This window comes from Passer montanus, unplaced genomic scaffold, assembly GCF_014805655.1.
Source record: "Passer montanus isolate IOZ18808 unplaced genomic scaffold, ASM1480565v1 scaffold11, whole genome shotgun sequence".
Taxonomy (NCBI): Eukaryota; Metazoa; Chordata; class Aves; order Passeriformes; family Passeridae; genus Passer; species Passer montanus.
The window spans coordinates 16,180,116-16,198,057 of NW_024357613.1; the positions used below are offsets into that span (position 1 = coordinate 16,180,116).

Below are 17,942 nucleotides of genomic sequence, written 5' to 3' on the forward strand. Positions count from 1 at the left end.
ACAATGATTATTATCACCTTTGCCCTCAAGGCTCCCGGGAGCTCAGCCCAGCCTCGGGTCCTCCGCGGGGGCGGCGGGGGCTGCGTGGAACCCCCCGCCCGGGGACACCCTCCGCGCCGCCGTCCGTCGAAGCCTGCCCGAAGACTCAATTTTTCCACTGCCCTCCCGTGTCCTCCCCGTTTGGGAAGCCTAGGGGAGGGAGGGGGCGGCGGGCCGGGCCCCTGCCTCCGGGCGCGCTGCCGCCGCGGCTCCCGTCTCATGCCGCAGGAATGCGCGGAGGTATGCGCCAGTTTCCAGAAGTGGATCCCCTTCCTTGCTGGAGCACAGCAGCGCATATATCACCCGGTGGCAGCAGTCCACCTTCCCTGAAGTTTCGTAACCGCTTACGAGGGTAAATTGAGAGTTGGGAACAGCCCTCTATTAAGTAGCAGATTGAGAAGAGGCTCTTCCCACTTGGAGAAGGCAAGTCTTCCCAGACAGACCCCTCGCATCGGGAGCTACAGTAATCGAGACGCCTCCTCTGCGCTCACTGTTGCCGCTGCTGCTGCTCCTCATTCGCCGCTGCTGCTACTTGCTGCTCCCTCCACAAGGTGCCCCCGGAGCTTCATCCTTTATCCTCCTCCCTTTATCCAGGTCCGACGGTGCGGCTCTCGCCGCTGCGGGCACCACCGGAGTCATCGCCGGAGGATCTGTCCCGTCACGGACCCCGGCGCCCTGCGGCCACCCCGGAAGGTCTGTGTGTGCCCGCGCAGGAGCGGGGTCCCCTGCCCGGCCCGCCGCCGAGCCCCGTGTCCCGCTCCGTCCGCACGCAGCCCCTGCCAGTGCACCGTGGGCTGGAAGCTGACACGGGATTAGCAGGGAGCGTGTGTGCGCGCGTTGGGCATGTCAGAGCCGGCTGCAGGCGTGCGGCCGGGCGGGCGGAGAGGCTCAGGGCACAGCGCCCCGGGGCTGCTGGCTGTCAGCCCGGCAAAGGCACGGGGAAGCCCGGCGGGATGCCGGCCCCGAGCGCTGCCCGGCGATGCTGGGCAGAAAGGCGGGCAGGGGCGGCGGTGTCCCCGAGACGGAGGCTCAGGGCGGCCGGAGGCTCCAGGCGGAGCCGGCTGTCAGCGCCCAGGGCGCCTGCAGGCACGCTACCGCTGCGGCTTTGGCAGGAGCTCTCGCTTCCCTCCCTTGTGTGTGCAGCTGCCGGTGATGCTTTATGCTGCTTCCAGTTTTTTATATCTTTGATAGGTAGTGGATTTTTCCTGCATTTTTTTTTTCTTTTCCCGTTTACGTTAGTTTTTTCTTCTTGGAAATGTTAAATGTCGTGCATTGTGTGGTTTAGAAATGCTTTGGCTAAGTTTTTGTAGGTTGAATTAGCCTGAGGTGGGACTGGCACTGTGAAAGCTCGGGTTTGACTTTTTCTAAGTGGTCTCCAAAGATCAGTGAGAAAACCCTTAGTCCTGACACGAAGTCTGCTGTGTCCCCGCTGAGCAAGGAGGTGTCCTCTGCCACCTCCAGGGCTTCTTTCTCACACCAACATTCGCGAGAAGGAAACAGGTTTTTAGGTTAGCAAATGAATGCTTTAACTGAGGTGGTGTATTTAATGAAATCAAAACGTGTATTAGGAATGGTAGACCTGCAGCAGTGGAGAATTCCTAGATGCCTTTGTGAGATGATTAATTTCTGTTGCTTTTCAAAATGATCAAAAGATGGCAGTCAAAGCTCGCACGAGATTGTCAGGACAAAATGTCCTTTTGCGTTGAATTTAGGCAATCCTTAAGCTCACTGCAGGATGCTGTAGATCTGCCCAGGGGCAGCCGTTTCCCACGCAGAGCAGTGATATGATTTTGAAGCTTTCAGAGCATTTTAATACTAACCTTGGCCTTTCTTGTGTTAGTGACATTATGGTCAATATTACTCTTCTGTTTAGCTGCTGGAGCTGCCATTAGACTGAAACCTTTGCTTAGAGTTTTGTTGAGCTTTTGGTATTTTTGTGTGCAGTTAAGGCATTTGGCTAAGGCAAGTATGTACAGCTGCTGAAATGAAGCCTATTAAGCTCAGAGTCAGTAACTGGGAAATTCCTGGATCTCCATAGCGTCTTCCCACCAAATGTGCCTTGCTGGGTAGTTCTTTAGATGGTAGAAGAATATTGTTTTCCCTTTCAGTTGTTTCTGCGGACTAATGATTTATAGGTTTTCTCCTTTTGTTTTGCTCTTGGAACATTCCTGATAAAATCTGTTGCCTAATTGCTTTTGGAATTCTCTTTCCCACAGCCTAATCATGATATATGAAGCATGTATGACTTTATTCATACAAATTGCCACTCTCCTACTTCTTGAGATAGAAAATCTGAAACTATAGAAACACTTACATGCATGTGTAGGTTCACATTAGGCTTTACTTAGACAAGGAAATAATTTGGAAGTTTTGCTGGAGTAATTGGCAGTAATTTTACATGAACTAGAGCATATAGTTATGAAGGTATGGCTGTTTGCAATTAAGAGCCACTAACTTGGCCTAATCCCACTTCTTTTTCTAGACAACCTGCAGTGGTTGTGAGACTTTTATGCCTGTCAGCTTTATATAGCGAATTTTAAATATATTTTCTCTCAGGACATGTAAATGAATTATCAGATGTTGAAACATCATGGCTAGACAGACGTGTCAAATTTCAGATGTGTGTTACACACACTTCTGTATAACCTATTTCAGACTTTCAAGAAATGAAGAATAGCGCAATTGTAGGCAGAACTCCTCAAAAAAGTTTTATTACAGTTTCCAAACTGCCTTGAGACCAGTAAAACAAAGCTAACTAAGTGGTTCAACAGTTATGAAAAGGAGCCGATTAAAATCCCCAGCTGAAAGAGACATTTAGTTGATCCAAAGCAGGAATGACCTCTGAATTAGCTATCATCACATTCAGCGATGAAGTCATGGAGCTCCCTTCTGGCTCCTGCCTGTGCGGAGGCACAGATCTTCACTGCTCTTCCCTGATCAAATTAACCCTAACTAGGTTAAAGCTTCATGTGCTTACTGTGATTGGAAAGGGTTCAGCAACAAAAGGCACATTATTGCGAGACGAGACTCTCCAGTTAGTCATACAAATCATTTGTCGTCTTGGACAGCTTTCAAGTCTAGAGGTTTCAACCTGGTCCCGTGGGTGGGGGGCTGGGGATAAGGGAACAATATGAAATCCACGGTTTGTCTTTTTTATGTTTCATGAATACACCCACGCAATCCTTTAATCCACATGTATCATTTCCTTCTTGTTTCTCCCCCTTCCTCCCTTCCCCATCATTGCAGATTCATTCATGTTGTTGTGATCTGAAAGGGCAGAAATGAAGACAGCGCTGTGCTCGGCAGTCGCTGCTCTGTGTGCAGCCGCCCTCCTCTCCTCCATCGAGGCTGAAGGTAACCTTCTCCTCCCTGCCCTCTTGCCCCGGTGCCCTGCTGACCAGCAAACCTCCCAATCAGCCTTGAGCTATTGGTTCTCTCCCTCTCTGTTTTTGAGTGTGAATACTTCACCTTCTTTCTTTCTCTCCTTCAGAGAAACGCCTCTCCTTCCTTGCCCAGCTCCTTCTGTGTTCTGTTTCTCCCGGCTAGTGAGCCGGACCGTAGCTCCCTCTCTCTGTCCCTCTGGTGTGCTGTCCACACCACCCCACAGACAGGACGTGGGCCAGCTGCCGTGGCCACCCGGGCGCAGCGCCCCGAGGAGCCCTTTGCCACTGGCGGGCAGCCCGGCGTGGCCGGGGACATGGCTCTGCCCCCAGGATGGACCAAGAAGGGCTGGCCTCTTTTAGTAATTTTGAGAGAGGAAACAGAAAACCTACTACTCAACAACCTGCATCTTTGAAATAAAATGCTCCAACAGTCTGGCTCTCTGCGCCTGTGTGTTTTGTCCAGCTGGACGCCTCGCCCCTGCCCCTCCGGCCTGCCGGTGCATCGGCCTCCCCTGCTCGGCGGGGCGACCCCCGGCTGAGCCTCGGGGTGGCCGGACCCTCCCTCAGGGACACCTCAGCTTCTGTGGTGGGTCTGACCCGGGGAACACGCCTGGGGAGGTGCTGCCAGCGCTGTGACACGCGTCATGGGCACCGCTGAAGGGAAGGCTGGGCCAGGCCTTGCTGTGGCAGCCAGGGCTCCAAGGTTCTGGCAGGCATGTAGTACTGTCACCTCCAAAAAGGCTTTCCTTTTCCTTCTCCTCCTCCTCCTCAGCGCAGTCTCTCTGGAGGCTGAGGCCCCTGGCAGCCCTGGCAGCATCCTTTCTCCAGCTGAAGACATGGGGAGACCCATCTTCACTGCCACACTTGCCACAGCGTGGCTCAACATGGCCTGGCCTGGCATTTGCTCTCCAGTGGATTAACAGCAGCTGTGTCCTCTGCCCTCAGTGTGAGCTGCTTGGCTTTGTGGTCATAGTCATGGCATTTCTGCCAGCAGTGGCTTCCAGGGGAAATAAAAAGGCTGAACGTCCTTCACTGAAATGACTTGATCTGACCTCTGGGACCTGACTCCATCGTAGGTGTGAACTCCCCTGGATTTACCGGAAAAAAAAAGAAACCAGCAACTGATAATTCTATTTTTTTGCCTTCCTTCTCTTTCTGTCTTGAACTGAAACAAATTCCCTGATCATGGCTTGCCACACGATCCCTTGTCTGGACCTGGTAACCTTGGCTGATCTCTTCTAAAACACGGGGTGTCAGAGCTGCCTCTGCAGTGTTTGCCCCCTAAGCATTAGTAATAGTGCTTGCTTGGGGCATGCAGATGTAAAATACACTGGCTTTCTGGAAAAAGATGGCATTTTGGCCAGTAGTGCAACATCTGGTCATCCTAGGAGTGAATCAGTCCACTGCCTTCCTCTCGTGCTGTGTTGCTATTGGCAAAGGAACCGAAGAAGGTCATTTGAACTCATTTCAGAGTTGCATTTGAAACGCAGGACTGCTGTGCCAGAGAAAGCAGAGAAAGTGTACATTTTTGATGGAGGAAGGGAGTGGATATGTTTGTGCATTCTTCCCCATCTTAGAAAGGAGCTCACTTAGAGCTGGAGTAATATTGCTGTTATCCTGCACTATGATTTACATATGTGGAGTATGTTATTTTGGAACGTAAGTGAAGGTGTTTTATTTAGCTATAGTGTAGACTAAACCAGCCATAGCTTTAGTACTGTTAAAGCAAGCTACAGAAATATATTTGGAGCAGCAGAGTTATAATAGCAAATCTTGACACATAGCTGGATGACCTTGATTAGATGTTGGAGGATGCACTATTGCCAAGCAAAAGAGTGGATAAAACCTGATCTTGAGAGTTGTAGAGGGCTCTTGGACAGAATTTACATTACTTTGCACTCAGAAATGTTTGATAAATAAAATACCTAATTTACAGTGATCATATTTCTATGAGAAAATTCTCCTAGCTCCAGAGTTTTGAAGTAAGAGTAGGGAAGTGTGGGGTGAAAAACTGTGGTGCTGAAAACAGAGTGAGAAATAGTGGCGCTGAAAATGAAAGTTCAAAACTAGGAGTGCCTTAGAACTTGCTGTGGTGGGAACTGCTTTTGCAGAGATTTTTACAGTGGGGTTTTTGTTTGCACTATACTGATCATTCTTCTATACTGTTTTAATTTTGTGCTGAAGTTTGCATAATTTTGTAAATTGCATCTTATTTACTTTAGCAAGTTATTTCCTTAATTATTTATTTACTTTATGTTGGTGTCATTGCAACTTGGATCCTGTCTTCTGAACTGACTTCGTCCTGTGAGCATTTGTTCCTTGGTCTTATTTTTCCAAATAAGACCAAGGAACAAATTTTTCACATCACTTTGTGGCAAAGCTATCTTCCCAGTCAGTCAGTCAGTCAGTCAGTCAGTCAGTCAGTCAGTCAGTCAGTCCTGTTTCTCTTTTCTTGCTTCTTTTTGACTTTCCATGTACCTTTCACAGGACATGCATTTTAAAATTTCTTTCCCAAAGATGTGGGTAGACACTTGATGGGATGAAAAAGTGAGAGCAGAATAAAGGAGAGGGCCATTTAATGTGATGAAGATTCTTGATGTGGAAAGATGGGGTGAGAGCAGAGGAAAGAAAAAGCTTAGTTTTATTTTCTCCCCTCCTTCAGCTTTCATTTTTCAGTCTCCCCTGGGAGCAGATCTGGTGTTTATCTGATGCTGCTGTCCACAGATGCCTGAACTTTCAAGTATGAAACTGATTCTTCATCAGCATCACAGCTGCTCTGAAGTCCTTTGTGAGGACTGTGCTCTGCTGCTCTTGGCAATGAGCAGTAAGTGAGCTGCAGTAATGGCATTAGAGCTTTTCTACAGAGGTACAGCAGAACAGGGGCTTCCAATTGGGCAGTCAGTGTAGGAGTAGAGAGGGGAAAGCCCACATATAGTCTAAATGCCTTCATGGCCTTTCACTGGGGAAGTTGTTTGTTTACGGTGGTCAAGGAAGCGAATCTGTTTCCATGCTCAGCATTTTTGCTCTTTTCTTTTACAGTGAAATTCTTGCTTTATTTTGCAATCCTTCTGATATCTCCCAGTTTAAACTCCTTGTGTGTGATTCCATATTTTATACTTACACGTAAAGTTGTTTAAACATAAAATTGTTTTGTGCCTTTTTAGTCCAGAACAGCAGTATTCCAGTGCATTCCATGTCTGTCCACATGTCGGAATTTCTTTCTGTTAGAGTATTTTATTCATCTGTGGTCACAGAGAGCCAAGAGCTCTTATTCTAGTCATAGTTAAGTACATTGGCATGTGAAGAATCTATTAATTATAACCTCCAGTTGCTGCTGTGCTGTTGTCATGGCTTCTGTAGCATATCATGTTTCTTAATATAGAGGGATTTTCAAAGGCACAGGAAAGAAATGAGGAAATCATTGGTTTTGTGTAGTCTAACTGAGCTTCTGAAAGTGCTGACTTTATAGTTTTTCAGGGATTGGTTCAGACCTGGAAAAGTCTGTTTTCTAGGCTGGAGGTAGGGAAGGAGGGCATCACTGATCCAGGTGTGGAACCTTTGTGTTGCACATAAAAAGGTTTGTCTGGTGAAAAATTTGTTACCAGAACACCAGTATAGTAAGTGACAAATAATTGCAGCATAGCAGTTGCAAAGGATTGGAATTTTTGGCTTGTAATAAAGCTGTATTGAGTACATTAATTTTCATTGACTGAATGATTCAGAGGTGATCTGGGATAGCTAAAACTTTTGAAGTTTTGAAACTGGTTGGTAGAACCATTACTTTATTGTCTTTTGATGGCAATATCTTTTGAGAAAGAATCTGTTGATTTCAAAGTTCCTAAATAGAGAGCCATGTAGATTGGCATTGGAATTTTTATGTACATGAGGATGACTATACTTTTTCCTGCTGCTAATTAGAAGCAAAATATACATGTATGTGTAAGTGTATATACACATGCATATACATATATATGCACGCTGGTGTAAAATTGGGTAAATATTCATACATACAATGTGTGTATATATATATGGGTTATGTTGAGATATGTATGTCTTTATTTGTATAGGTATATAGTTTTATATACCTTTTTAAAAGTACATTTATGAGCTATGCATCTTCAATTTTGAAGAAGTTGCATAAACATATAAAATATTTAAAAATGCAGAGATACCGATGGCAATGTTTCTGTGTTATGATTGGCAATGAATAGCTAACAAGTGTAATAACTGCTCTTTTTAGAAGCTGCTCTTTACTACATTTCTAGGCTGTAGGTCATTCCAGTCACGTTGACAATGCAGGCTTCAGAGGAGCTTAACTGGGGTCATGATCTAATTAGTTGTACCAAATTCCTGCCATTTCTGAAAAAAAATAGTAAATAAAGAGTTCTGGCACCTTCCAGCTTCAGCAGGCCTTATCCCTGAGATGGTTAGGCTGAGCTTACTCTTCAGCTTCTGTAGATTGTATGATATCTTAGCATGGGCTAATGCATTATTTTATATGCTAATTATAGTGTGTCCTTTCCAGCGATAGAATCACAAAATATGTTTCACATAGGGATTGTGGATGGCAGCTACTTCAAACTTAATATCACTTCTAAATCTGGTTCTAGATATAAATTACTTGATATTCCAGTTTAATTTTATTTATCTCTTGTTAAGGTATTAATTGGATCCACTAGATACCAATAACATTGTGTTATCTGCAAAAAGCTGTAAAATTTTCATATTTCCTGTGAAGTAATACAAGATAATATAAGACATATAAGACCTGCATAGCATGAGAAAGATGCTTTGCCCTCTTTTTTTTTGTTTCAGAAATCATAACCTTATTACATGTGTATATAACACAAAAACGGGCAATATTTTAAGTATATTATGTATGATTTTTTTTTCTTTTGTTTTTTTTTTTTTGTGATGCATAATATAGAAGATCCAGTTAAGGAAATTATCATAACACAAATCGTAATTTACACAAATTGTCAAAATTAATGCTGTGGAAACATGATTGTTGTACAACAGGATATGTTTTTGCTACTCTGGAAACCTGTAGGGGAGCCATGCATTTCTGTGCATCAACAGCTGAATCACTGTATGAAGGCAATACCACAATACCATGACACATTGTGATCATGATCCTCTACCTTGACAAGTCAGTGAGAGGTTTGGCATGGATTTTGATGGATACAGGATCAGTGTTGTGATTATGATCCTGTACTTGACAAGTCAGTGAGAGGTTTGGCATGGATTTTGATGGACACAGGATCAGCAGTGTCACTACAATCAGAATAGGTGCAACTTCACTGCTGCAAGTAGCCTGACATCAAGACTGCTTGCTGGAGTTAAGCTGCATGCACACATAAGATTTAGTTATGTGAAGTTTTAAGGTTTGTCCCTGTAAAGGGGCAAACTCCTACTACAACAAGGGGCATTTTTTTTCCTAGAGTCTGGTTTGATTCAGTATTGCAAATGTATTATTTTTCCACTTATGAATTCCTTTCTGGAGAAGAATTTTAATGAGATGGAGTAACAGTTGCCCTGTTTTATTATCACAATAAGGTTTTTATAATCTAAACATTTTTCTGTACTTCAGATCAGCTTACTACTTTCAGTCATATGACCATGGTTTGGTCTTCACCCCACAGCTGGTTTCACTTGGGTGAAATCTGACCCCTGTGAAGGTCCATGGATGTTTTGGAGATTCTGTTTGAATATCAAAAGCTCACAGGCCATCTGGAAGACATTTTGATGACATTGGATCCAAACAGCTTTTTTTTCCACTCAAGAAAGATTCCTTTTTGGATTTCTATGGGAGAAGTATTCAGTGCTTGAGTTTGATAAGCCAGCCATAGGCTGAGAATGAATGGATTTAAAGTACAGCAATGAAGGCAGGGATTAGGTGTCAGAAATAAATATGATGATAAAGGCATTGAGGTCTTGGTGTAATTTCTGTGGGAAGCTGTCAGTCTTGACAATAGTGAAGGTCTTTAAGAATGATCTCAGGAAAACGTCAGGAATGACACAAGGTGGCCAATCTTGTCTTGACCATGGGATGGACAAGGGGACTTTCAAGTTCCCCTGCAATGCCATTGTTATGATTACCTGGATGAATGGATACATCACTCATGTGTCAATGTACTATTCTTGTTACCTGCCAAGACCCACATCTGAATTTTCATAAAACAGAAAAACATCCTTTAAAATGCTAAAGACTTTTCCTCACAGTCAGCTTTTTCAGTTTATCTGGAATCCGGTCATTTGGATATCAACAAGCTGGGCTGCTGCTGTCCTTCAGCAGTTAAAGCCTAAAGTCTCTGCTGCAACATGCCAATTTACTTGCAAGGTTGGTGGTGCTATTTTTTCCATGTACTGAATTTTTTTTAAAAGCATGCTCAGGTCAGTTGTCTCTGCCTTTGCATTAAATTTGTCCTGAGCCATTGCTACTGAAACAATATTTTATAATGATATTCTTATAATCTAAATGTATTTTACTATTAACACATGTTGCATGATTTTGATACTAAGTAACTACCCTGCCATCTCTAGCATTGTGATACTCATAAACTGAATGATGAATAAACTGTGCATGCAGGTTAATGGTCTAATCTCACTGCCTGTGTATGGACAACAGGAAACATAACATTTACTTCAGTACTAGTGTTATCTATTGTATCAATATTATAAAGCCATATTATCCTATGGTTGGAAATTACAGAAAATTAAAAGGAAAAAATGTCATCCATTTTTAGCTCAGTTTTATTTTTTGTAATTGGACAGTGTCTTTTCATATTTAAACATTCTAGCATTTACTACTTTATCTGCTTTTAAAATTATATTCAAATCTGATATGAAATCTGACATATGATGGACATCTTCTATGAAACAGAAGATCTGTCTTTTAAAAATGCCTGCAAAACTCTCTCACTAGTAGTTAAGGAAAGTATGGCTGGATCTAATCTTACTTTGTAGACCTATTTAAACAATAATATATAATACACCTACCATGCACTGACAGTGAATCAGTAAAATACTGCATGAATAAGCATGACAATTTTAAAAAGAGAATATCATTATAAAATATTTATTAAATGTCTTTGTGTAATGAATCTTGTACATGGAGGCTTTGTCCATTGTGGGAAGCTAAAAAAACAATAATCAACATTTCATTTATGTATGCATGATGCTGCAAATAAGCATATATAAACTATTTCTTTCTGTACTGTTCAGTTACTTCTGTCATCAGCTCCTACAAGTTTTATTTGCAGTCATTTGTTCAGTTCACTGGTGCCCTCTTTGCCGTTTCCTATAAATTCTGTAAAATAAATGTCCTTAAATATATTTTGATGTTGTCTCTTCATAATTAACCATTGTGTTGTTTGGAACCATACTGGCATTTTATGTTAAAATGCCGCTATTAGTATGGGTACACCTGCTGCAAAGGGAACATGAAAACATAGTTTGCACCTTTGAAATTGTACAGAAATCTGGTGTAAACAGGTAGAATTTTATTTTTGAGAACTTCGCATCAGCTTGAATATTTTGGCAAATTGCAACCACTACTAATGCCATTGATTATTCCCTTAGTTCCTAAATCCTTTGTTGCTATATGCAAAGTATGTCACTTTAGTGGCTTCTAGGAACAAAGGGGTGGAGTTCTCCATATTTTGTAATATAATGATACATCAGTGTATCATTATTGCTGATATACATTTTGCATGTATATGCCTATCTAGACCCTAACAGAAATTGTTTTACTGAACATAAAATGCCCAGTCTTTTCTTATATTCTTTAAATAGTTTATTTCTCTGCCAAGTTTCTAGTTTCAGTGAAATTGTTAAGAAATATAATACGCAGAGACTATATAAAAAAAACCTGATAAATTCTTTGATGTCTAATTAAGAAGAGTATTGTGTTCTCCACATCCTTAATGATCTCATGATATTGTAAGCAGGTTGTGATTTGGCATGCTTGTACGGATTGCACCCAGCATGTAAAAAAAATTCCTTTAATTGTTATGTGAAATGTTTGCATATGTGGTGATTATCTGTGAACTCATTGTACATGTATCCAAATGTGTTTTCTATTGTGCTTGATTTTGCTGGCCATTCTTGAATGTCTTGGCAACTCAAGAAACATATGTTCTGTGCTGTCCTCTGTAATGCATATACTCTGATGTTTTGTCATATTTTGTCAGCTTTTATTTTGCTCTTTTTCCAACAATATATCTTTATATTTGTTGGAAACAAATTTATGCAAAGACAATTTTAGTAAGCTTTGCTCAACATTGTCTTATTTATTAATTTGCCAAAAATTGTTCAAGATTTTAAACATCTACCTGATATAAATCTTTTGCAGTTAACCCACCATCAGACTTGAATTTTACAATTATAGATGAACATAATGTTCAAATGTCATGGAAAAGGCCACCAGATGCAATAGTGGGTTACAGAATAACTGTGGTTCCAACAAATGGTGAGTTCTGTCAAATTTTTTAATGTGATTACAAGCTTTGAAATGTTGAGTTTATTTTTGCCTGTATCTAACTTAGGTATGAGAGTAGCCATTAAAATCTTTTGTAAGTTAGTGATCAAGCCTGGGTAGCAGCAAAGGGCATGCAGGAAAAACAGTTATTCTTCCAAGTTAGAGCTATTCTTGCATTAGTGTTTACCATTTTGGAACTGCAAGTAACAAGTTTTGGATGCCTTTGCTTTGTAAGTGGCAAAAGAAGGTTGAATCATCATTCTGCTCCTCTTCTATGCTTTCACCTTAAAGTTCAAGAATTGTATTATGCCGTGTAAGACAGCCATTATTCTATTTCACTTTGAGAAACAATCAGTATAAAAATGATATTGAATCAGAACAGGACATGATTTGTTAGATGATAGTACATTTTGTATGCACATTTCAAGTTTCAAATTTCCTGGAATTTATTAAACACTTTAGCAATTTTTTCACTATAAAAAAATTACATTGGCCTAAAGTTTCATGTTTCAATATTTATACTTCATGAAAACAGAAAGTGTATAATTCTAAAATTATTATTGTGTTTGAGATAGGTTATTGCCTGTTGCATTTTGTTTTACAATCAGCTTATCAATATTACTGGATTTTAAGGCTGCATTGAGTGTTTTATATATTTATTGCAGATGGACCTACTAAAGAATTTACTCTTTCACCTAGCACTACCCAAACTGTCATATCAGATCTTATACCTGATGTAGAGTATATTGTATCAATAGCTTCATATGACAACAGAGAGGAGAGTCTGCCTGTTTTTGGCCAGCTGACAAGTAAGTAGCTGCAGTACAATTAGAATGCAAATTAAGAAATCTGAGCGGTCATTCACAAAACTTGGCTTTGATTCAGTTCTCCAACCAAATTGCCACATACCTAAACTCTCCTTCAATGGAGCTGCCTGAACAGCTTTTTTCCATTAGTCCTAGTAGAAGCAGAGAAAATTTGCACGAGATCAAAGGACACTAACATGGATATAGTGTCTGCCAACCCTACATAATTCTTGGCAGGAGGCCACTACGTTTTTTGAGCTATACCTACTTCCAATAAATTGCATCTGCTGAATTCAAGGGGAAGACAATCCTTGACCTCAGAAACAAATTAATTGAACTGGCATCCTGTGTGAGAAAGCAAACTATATTAATCAAATAATAATAAAATGTGACACAATATAACTAAATGCATACTAAAATATGGAATTTAAGCTTTAATAGTTTATATGAATAATTAAAAAGCATAAAATAAATTTAATTAAATAAATATGCATAGCAGACTCTTTTCTATGACACATTTCGTATCATGTCTCAGGCTTCACAAAGAACCATGGGAAAATTATCAATTCCCCTAGGTGTTAGAGACGGGTAATACTGGTATTTCTTCCAGGCATGTTGCAGTTAATTTTCAGGAATTTTGTACATCTACAAGATGTACCAATACAGAAGTTTCTTAAATATTTACATTTTTGGTATTTTGTGTCATGCCGAATACTACGTTGTCAAATCTGGAAGTACAGGTGGTATATTCAGGATCTGCATTTATGTTTTTGTGTTCTGAGGCTTGTTAGATGCATGTCTCTAATTCCTTATGTGCTTTTCTTTGATGTTTAAAAATTTAACTCTGTTTCCCCCATTCATTCTGTCTATGTTGTGCTTTGTGTAGTTCAGACAGGCGGCCCAGGGATACCAGAGGAAAAGAAGGTTGAGGCTCAATTACAAAGTAAGGTGCTTTGCTTTTCGACTTATCTGACATTTATCTTATCTGAAGTCTAGCTCGCAAAGTTAAACTGTGCTTCTGTGCTACCTACCAAGAAGTTAACTTGTAAAGTTGTGCAGAGTTGAGAAAACTTGTGAAGAGACTTGTGATAGAAAGACAAGCTGCACTTAAAGATTAAGGTACAAAGTTGGCATTGAAACTAGGGATTTCATGCAACTAACTTGAGCAAGCCCATGAGTGTCTTGGTCCTATCAACAAAAGGTGTCGTGCTGTGAATAAAAGGCTTTGCAAAAGAGCCTGTGCAGCTACAATGGGGAAATAAAGATGTGAGGCACAAATGGTAAAAAAATAAATTTTTTCTGTAACATCAAATCATTGCAAAAAGTTTTGTATGGGTGTTTTCATCTGTTGTGGCATAACGGATCTTGTGGATTAGCGTGAAAGGTGTCTCAAAGCAGTTCCGTTTTGATAATGGCTGTTAGAAAACTCATATGGGTGTTCACTTATGTGAGTAATGTTTCTCCAAGCAAAGCATCCCAGATAAGATCAATCTTTTAAATATTGCTTTGGCTTTTACCTACTAAGTTTCATTAGACATTTCTCACTGATTTGTAAGAATGCAATTGCCAATTTGCTAATAGAGTTGGTTTTCCTTTTTTCCCTGTTTTGTTTCAGGATGCTCCATAAGTGCGATGACAGATTTAGTTTTCCTGGTAGATGGTTCATGGAGTGTAGGAAGAAATAACTTCGGATATATTCTGGACTTCATGGTTGCCCTTGTATCAGCTTTTGATATTGGGGAAGAAAAAACGAGAGTTGGAGTTGTTCAGTACAGTTCAGATACAAGAACAGAGTTCAATTTAAATCAGTATTTCAGAAGAAGTGATCTCATTGATGCAATTAAAAGGATACCTTACAAAGGTGGCAACACAATGACAGGTACAGATTTCCCACATACATGTTTATTCAGCATTTGATTTCATAGTTCAAATTTGCTTTAAATCCTAGTTCATACAAGTCTAAAAACACACAACTTGTGATGTTGATTTTAGGTGAGGCTATTGATTACCTTGTTCAAAACACCTTCACCGAGTCTGCTGGAGCAAGAAAAGGCTTTCCCAAAGTAGCCATTGTCATTACTGATGGAAAAGCTCAAGATGACGTAGAAATTCCTGCAAGAGAGCTTCGTAACATAGGAGTTGAAGTTTTTTCCTTAGGTATGTTGAGTTTTTCTAATGATTGAGAGATTAACTTTCATAAAAAGTTAACTTATAAGTTTTGCAGACAGTTTGAAGAATTTCCTTATGCCCCTCTTTTCGTGTGTGCACCTTGAAATGGGTCATTTGTGCCCTCCAGAGGGGAACACACCAGTTATGTTAATTTGATGGTAAATATGTAGCTTCTACATTGAGATTAATATGACTGACTAGCATGGTTTCAACCTTGGCCTAATTGTCCCTTACACCATGTTATTTTCCCTGGTTGAAAATTGAGTCTGCCACTTCATTTTATTAATCATTATTTTGTAGTCTGATTGTTGATCATGACAGAGGCAGAACTAATTTAAACCCAGATTTACCCCAGGATGTTTTAATACTTCACAAATACGTTGAAGGTGTATGTATTTTAAGGCTACTTAACCATAGCCCTGTCTATTACAACTTCTAGGTATCAAAGCAGCAGATGCAAAGGAACTCAAGCTAATTGCATCTCAGCCATCACTGAAGCATGTGTTCAATGTGGCTAATTTTGATGGAATTGTGGATATACAGAATGAAATTATCTTGCAAGTGTGCTCCGGTGTTGATGAACAACTAGGTGAACTGGTTAGTGGGGAAGAAGGTGAGATACTTTATAAAAAAGTATTTGTAGCTTCAGTTTATCCCAATGTCTGTTGAGGAGGCTATCCCTACTTCCTTTGCTTTATTTCTAGAGTTTCATCCGTTGCCTCACTTAGCAAGTGTGGAAAACTGGTTTCAGTTTTGTGTCTTTAAACACAGGATAACAGAACATGTGATGTAGCAGATTTGGATTAGCTCCATTATTCCCTAGTTTCAAAGGCAACACAGTGATGTGCAGTTTGGACATAGGTATCACTTCTGTGGAAAAATGTGTTAAAGGGAAAAAAATTGCTTGGTGAAGGGTCAAAATATGTAATGGATGGAGAACCAAAGCATGAAAACTGGAGAAAACTAAGAAAACAAAGCCATGAAGCTGTATCACTGCAGATTTCTTGCCCTGTAAAGTTTTAATAACTAGTTATTTTTTGGCAAAAATGGCAGTAGAGATGACTCTGCTGTTGTATTCTGCTTAAGCTGCATTTTTTCACACTTTCTAACGTGTTCCTTTGAGTGGTTCCTTCACTTTTGGTTGAAGCAGTTTTAGAGCTGGGCAGCACTTCTCCTGGAACTTATGCCTGAGGGACCACAAATGCATTGCTCATATTTTTGCCTTCTCACTGATGTCTCATTTGGACTGTCCTGTAGTTAATTTCTGTCTATTTATGCTAAAAAAAAAAAACAAACCCAAAAATGATTTCAGTAAAAAACAAGCAAAGATAACTAAACTTATTCCAGAAATAAAAACTGTTAAGAACATATGTTTATAATTGTAACTAATATTTTGGATTTGCATTTGATTTCTTTCAGTGGTGGAGCCTCCTTCAAATCTGGTGGCAACTCAAATCTCCTCAAAGTCTATTAGAATCACTTGGGATCCATCCACAAGCCAAATAACTGGCTACCGTCTGCAGTTTATTCCAATGATAGCTGGGGGAAAACAACATGTACTGAGTGTGGGTCCTCAGACAACTGCTCTGAATGTTAAAGATCTCTCTCCAGACACAGAGTACCAAATTAATGTTTATGCGATGAAAGGACTGACCCCCAGTGAGCCAATAACGATAATGGAAAAAACACAGCAAGTAAAAGTTCAAGTGGGTAAGTCTGGACCCACCTTATTTTCAAATTGTAGCTCTTTGTTGGTGGAACCTCTGATGCTTGTTTTAATATCATACCTTTATTATTTTTGAGAAACAGCTTTGCTCAGCATCATTTACATTGTTTATAAGCAGCTGTGCGTGATACACGAACTACAGATACAATTGTAATGCTATGTGGCTATTGAAAATGCATTTACAGTGGTTTTTCTTTCTCTTTGCAGAATGCTCACGTGGTGTGGATGTAAAAGCTGATGTTGTGTTTTTAGTGGACGGTTCCTACAGCATTGGTATCGCCAATTTTGTAAAAGTAAGAGCCTTTTTGGAAGTGTTAGTTAAAAGCTTTGAGATATCACCTCGAAAAGTGCAGATAAGTCTTGTCCAGTACAGCAGAGATCCCCATATGGAGTTTTCTTTGAACAGATACAACAGAGTGGAAGACATAATTCAGGCTATTAACACCTTCCCCTACAGAGGTGGATCTACCAACACAGGCAAAGCAATGACATATGTGAGGGAGAAAGTGTTTGTTACCAGCAAAGGATCAAGACCAAATGTGCCAAGAGTAATGATTCTTATCACTGATGGAAAATCGTCAGATGCTTTTAAAGAACCTGCAATTAAGCTGAGGGATGCAGATGTAGAAATATTTGCAGTTGGTGTGAAGGATGCAGTGCGTACAGAGTTGGAAGCTATCGCATCACCTCCTGCGGACACCCATGTTTACACAGTGGAAGATTTTGATGCTTTTCAAAGAATATCATTTGAACTTACACAGTCTGTCTGCCTACGAATTGAGCAGGAGCTGGCTGCTATAAGGAGAAAATGTAAGCAACTACTATTACTTAGAGGAATGTAGAAAATGCAATGAAAAGAGGATCTGAACCAATGTTTTGTGCTTATAGTTACCTTAAGAATTTATTTTGATGAAATTGTCCATATACAAATGATAATTTTAATAACTGGGGATTTGCTTTCATTTTCAAATATATTAAAAGCAACAGATGAAATTAATGGATAAATGGAAATGAAAAAAATATTAGAGAATTTTTTCCCCCACCCCTGCTAGGTATTTAAAAAGCTAATAAAATGTGTGTCTATTGGAATGACCTTAGTGCATATGCTCTGCTTTTGTATTCAATGTCTGGAGTAAAACAGTTACCAGAGCATTCTTTTTTTAGCTCTACAAAGAGAGGTGGCAAGTCTAGGCTTGTCTTTTAGATGCTGAAAGGCAATGAAGTAAGGCCAACAACTCTAAAGGGCAATTTGATAAAGTTTTAGGGTAAAATTAATGGCCCTCTGGAACGGGCTTAGACAAGACAACTTGAGACAGAAGATGCTAGGTGATAGTGATTGC

The 17,942-nt window shown here is 40.4% G+C and overlaps 1 protein-coding gene across 6 annotated transcripts in view; it reads left to right on the plus strand.

Annotated features, from left to right (window-relative positions):
* Positions 1 to 212: 212 nt before the first annotated feature.
* Positions 213 to 17,942, plus strand: part of COL12A1 (collagen type XII alpha 1 chain) — a 100,631-nt gene continuing 82,901 nt past the window's right edge. For 4 of the 6 annotated variants that reach the window (XM_039728865.1, XM_039728830.1, XM_039728856.1 and 1 more), the window contains exons 1-10: positions 469 to 732; positions 3,286 to 3,393; positions 11,776 to 11,892; positions 12,567 to 12,710; positions 13,594 to 13,650; positions 14,323 to 14,586; positions 14,700 to 14,864; positions 15,316 to 15,489; positions 16,296 to 16,586; positions 16,810 to 17,412. In XM_039728865.1, coding sequence (XP_039584799.1) covers positions 3,321 to 3,393; positions 11,776 to 11,892; positions 12,567 to 12,710; positions 13,594 to 13,650; positions 14,323 to 14,586; positions 14,700 to 14,864; positions 15,316 to 15,489; positions 16,296 to 16,586; positions 16,810 to 17,412 — 1,888 coding nt within the window. In that variant the 5' untranslated portion in view covers positions 469 to 732; positions 3,286 to 3,320. The other 2 variants (XM_039728835.1, XM_039728846.1) reach the window with 2 other exon arrangements.